Genomic DNA, 3,724 nt, shown 5'->3' with positions numbered 1-3,724 from the left:
CAGAAGCGGAGCCCTCCCAAATGATTGGCTGATATTCTGTCTAGGGGGAAGGGGTGTTGTATCTTATTGTATTTTCCCTCACTGTCCCTTTAAGGCCAAAGCTCTCATGTTCAGCACTGCAGAGTTGTTTGTTTTGTTGCAGTTTTGCAGCACAGGGGATGGGGACTCCATTTTCCCCCCCCCCGGAGGAGCCAGGAGATATATTCTTGGTTCCTCTCACTCATCAGGACTGGGCCAGGTCAAAGTCAGAGACAGAACAAGTGTAAATTTTGCATGCATACTAGGGCAATTGTTAAGATCCACCCTGGATATGATTCCAGAGAATTATAATAATAAATAACTGTAGTTCAACACAGTAGTGTCCAGAGTGTTGTTGCTGAACTCCCAACATAACGGTTTAGAACTGCATACTACAGCTATATTTATATCAGGAGTATAAAATACATGGCCATGGGCCAGATTGGGCCTGCAGGGAATTTCACCTGCCCCACAGGGCTCCTGGAATACAGGGTTGGACTGAGGCCTTCTGTCAAATTCCCTGGCATGGAGCCCTGTGTTGGGAGCGATGCCTGCGTTAACCTGTGTGTCACTGCTGCTGGATCCAAAACCACTGTTGGGTCTGGATCCAGCCCACAGGAGTCCCCCAGTCTAGATTCAACAAAGCATGCACACTTGTGCGTGTCAATCAAACAGTGCGCGTATGTGTAGATCAAACTGCAGGTGTGTGTAGATCAAACTGCGTGTAGATCAAACAGCGCTCATGTGTATGTGTCTAGTGTAAACTATAGGCAGACAAGGTTCTTTGGGTAAATCTGATATCTTTTATTAGACCAACTAAAGAGAATTTTTTTTCTTAGCAAGCTTTCTGGTTTAAAAACCCTTCGTCCGGCTGAGGAGGCATCTGCAGTTGGTCTCTGAGCTCTTCCCGGATGGAAGGAATAGTAAAGAAGGCTGGTATGCATGCAAGAAAGGCAGTCAGGGACAGGGGCAATGCGTAGGGGATGCATATACAGCCCCTTGAGCGTAGCAGGGCACCCCCTACACTGTCGCTGGCACCCATGGGCCCTCCATGATCCCTGCTGGCTGCCACCAACAGCACGGGCAGCATCTGTGGGAGCTGCCCTGCTTACCGCCACCATGCTCCTACCACTGCCATGCCCCCCAGCCACTGGAGGCGCGCGTGGTTCATGGTCAGGGAAGATGTAAATTGAAGAGTCAGTGGGTGACAGACAGATGGGGGCGGGGCTCAAAGTGCGTGTGCATGATAGCGGGTCTCAAAGCTAGCCCTGCCCCTGGTAAGGAGGGTGTAAAGTGCACGTGCAAGGAGGAGCCCGTCTGCGATTGCAGCCCGCGTGGCAGCTTGCCATGCAGCAGCCGGGGTTGCATGCTGATGGTCAGGCAGCCATGGGGAAAAGCTCAACATTTCTGCACAGTAGAGAGGGGATCCCCCTTGGTGTGTGAACGCGTATTTCTGTGGCGATGGGCGCTGTTCACTGCCCGCGGGGGCGATGCCCCGCGCCCCGCCGCAGCCCCCGCGCTCGATTCCGGCCTCAGGGCCCGGCCCTGAGAACTACATTTCCCAGGGACGCTGGCGCGGCGTGGGGCGCGCTGTGCAGCGAGAGCCGATTGGGCGGGAGAACGCGCCGGCGATGTAAGGCTCGCGACGACTGGGCGGAGCTGCCGGTGGCGGTTTGCTCGGTTGCTTGTGCCGAGGTTTTCAGTTGAGCGTCGCGGTTGCAGGTCGGAGTTTCTCCGAAGAGCAGCTTCAGGCGCTCGGGAGTGGGGGAGGCCTTCCGCGTTTCCTTGGCGGTTGTCCCCCGCGGGCCCCGTAGGAAGCCCGGAAGCGGCCCCTCCTGTGCCACCGAGGACACCAGCCCAGCCCAGCCTGGCGGCCCGGGTAGGGCGGAATGAGCAGGGCGGAGTCCTCCCCGGGGTCCCCCCGCGCCTCCAGGAGGTGAGTGCGGCTCTGCAGCCCCGCCAATCCCAAGCTCCCGCCTCCCCCCAGCGTTGCCAGTTCTTAAATATGAAAACATCGTATTAAATGCTCAAACGATCGTATTTTCTGAAAAAAACTGTCACACACTGAAAAAAAAGGATGCAAATTTAGCTTAGTTCTTATTTACTTTTTATTGCTCACTGTAACCGTCCAGCGAGTGAGAACTGGGTCTTCAAAGTTGACGCATTTCTTTATTTCCAGGCAAGAGATTATAAGGAAGTGGTGGCAGTGAACTAGAAAGTCGGTTAAGACTCCCTGAGAGTGACCAGGGTTTGCATTTGCTGTATCAGTGAACTGTCTCAAAAATTATTGTACATTTTTAACAGTGTTATCTATTGTATATTGTACAAGGGTTGAAATGATTGTACAAATACAATAATTACTGTACACCTGGCAACACTGGTTGGTTTCCTTCTCTGCCCTGTGCTGCAAGGCTGGTGTGAGTGACGGTCGGTGCTAAGTCTGGTGAACTTACATAAGGACCTCTGAGGCATCACTTCCAGGGCTGGGCTGCAGTGCTCGTCCGGCACATCCACAGGCTCTGTGCCATCTTCAGGGGGCAGTGGGTGTTGGGCAGAGTTCTCTGCTTGGCGGCCTCACCGTTAGCCCCATGATTGTCAGCCTGGTTGCTGCAGCCCCCTGGGGTGCCTTGAGCTCCTTTCCAGGGTACGGTGGGGTGCCAGGCAGCACCAACACTGTCAGGCAGGAAAACACAATTCGTAAGATAAACCCAGAGATGTCAAATAGGGATCCGTAGCATTGGCTTGTGGCCTTTCCAAGTTCCTTGCACCAGAAGAGTCAAACAAGTGAAAGGGCAGGGGCCTGGCTGTTTACTTCTTTCCATTCTGGAAACCAGCCATTTGCACCTACTCATGGCTTTCTATCTTGAAGCCATTGTTTTTAATGTGACAACGCAATTTTATTAAGAGCCTTTGATATGGGGCTTTGTACAAGGCTTTTTGGAAGCCCAGGTATATTAGTTTAGTCTTATGTACAGTTTAGATTATGGTTGTATGGGATGGTTTGGATAGGGATAATCCTGCATCAGGCAGAGGGTTGGCGTCAATCAGTGGTTCTCAACCTTTTTTGTACCAAGGCCCATTTGTAAACATCAATGGCCAGTCCTGACCCAGTGCCCCTCAGTCTTGACCTCCTGCCCAGGCCTCCAGGTGTGTGGGGCAGGTGGGCCCCAAGCAGCCCATTGCAGGCTGGAACTCTGCCAGAATGCAAGGGAAAAGCCACAGTTTCCCTTTATTTTTCTCCTTTAAAGGAGAATCCATTTTTAAAGTTTGTTCACAACCCTTTCATATATTCTTGTGACCCGTGGGTTGAGAAACACTGGAGTAGATGACCTGGAGGCCCCTTCCAGCTGTATGACTATATTAACTGGGTCACCCTAATCCACGTTCTTGTTAACACCTTCAAAGTTGCAGGACATCTGGAAGGGAGAATTTCAGTCAACTTCTGGCACATGGATTTGTTTAGCAAAGAATTGCGTAAATTAGTTAAGCATTATCATTTTTAGTTTCCGTAGCAATGACATCTTGAAAAGCTTTTTGTCTTCTCAACATATACAACGATGAGCCAGTTTTTAAAAGAGAAGCCTGAGGTCAGTGAACAGTTGCATGTATACGCTTATGTATGTAAATTTGGTACTTGTACAAGTAAATTCATGTCTGGCTCATGAAGCCAAGTTTATACCAAAATTCAGATGCACAGGGATATGCA

General features: G+C 51.0%; 1 protein-coding gene across 3 annotated transcripts in view; it reads left to right on the top strand.

Annotated features, from left to right (window-relative positions):
• The first annotated feature begins 1,660 nt into the window (after positions 1-1,660).
• CCDC77 (coiled-coil domain containing 77) overlaps positions 1,661-3,724 on the top strand; it is a 21,307-nt gene continuing 19,243 nt past the window's right edge. For all 3 annotated transcript variants that reach the window (XM_006019454.3, XM_006019453.3, XM_025198827.1), the window contains exon 1: positions 1,661-1,954. In XM_006019454.3, the coding sequence (XP_006019516.1) occupies positions 1,908-1,954 (47 nt within the window). In that variant the 5' untranslated portion in view covers positions 1,661-1,907. The remainder of the gene's footprint in view (positions 1,955-3,724) is intronic.

This window comes from Alligator sinensis, unplaced genomic scaffold, assembly GCF_000455745.1.
Source record: "Alligator sinensis unplaced genomic scaffold, ASM45574v1 scaffold87_1, whole genome shotgun sequence".
Taxonomy (NCBI): Eukaryota; Metazoa; Chordata; order Crocodylia; family Alligatoridae; genus Alligator; species Alligator sinensis.
This window is presented reverse-complemented; position numbering and strand designations above follow the sequence as displayed.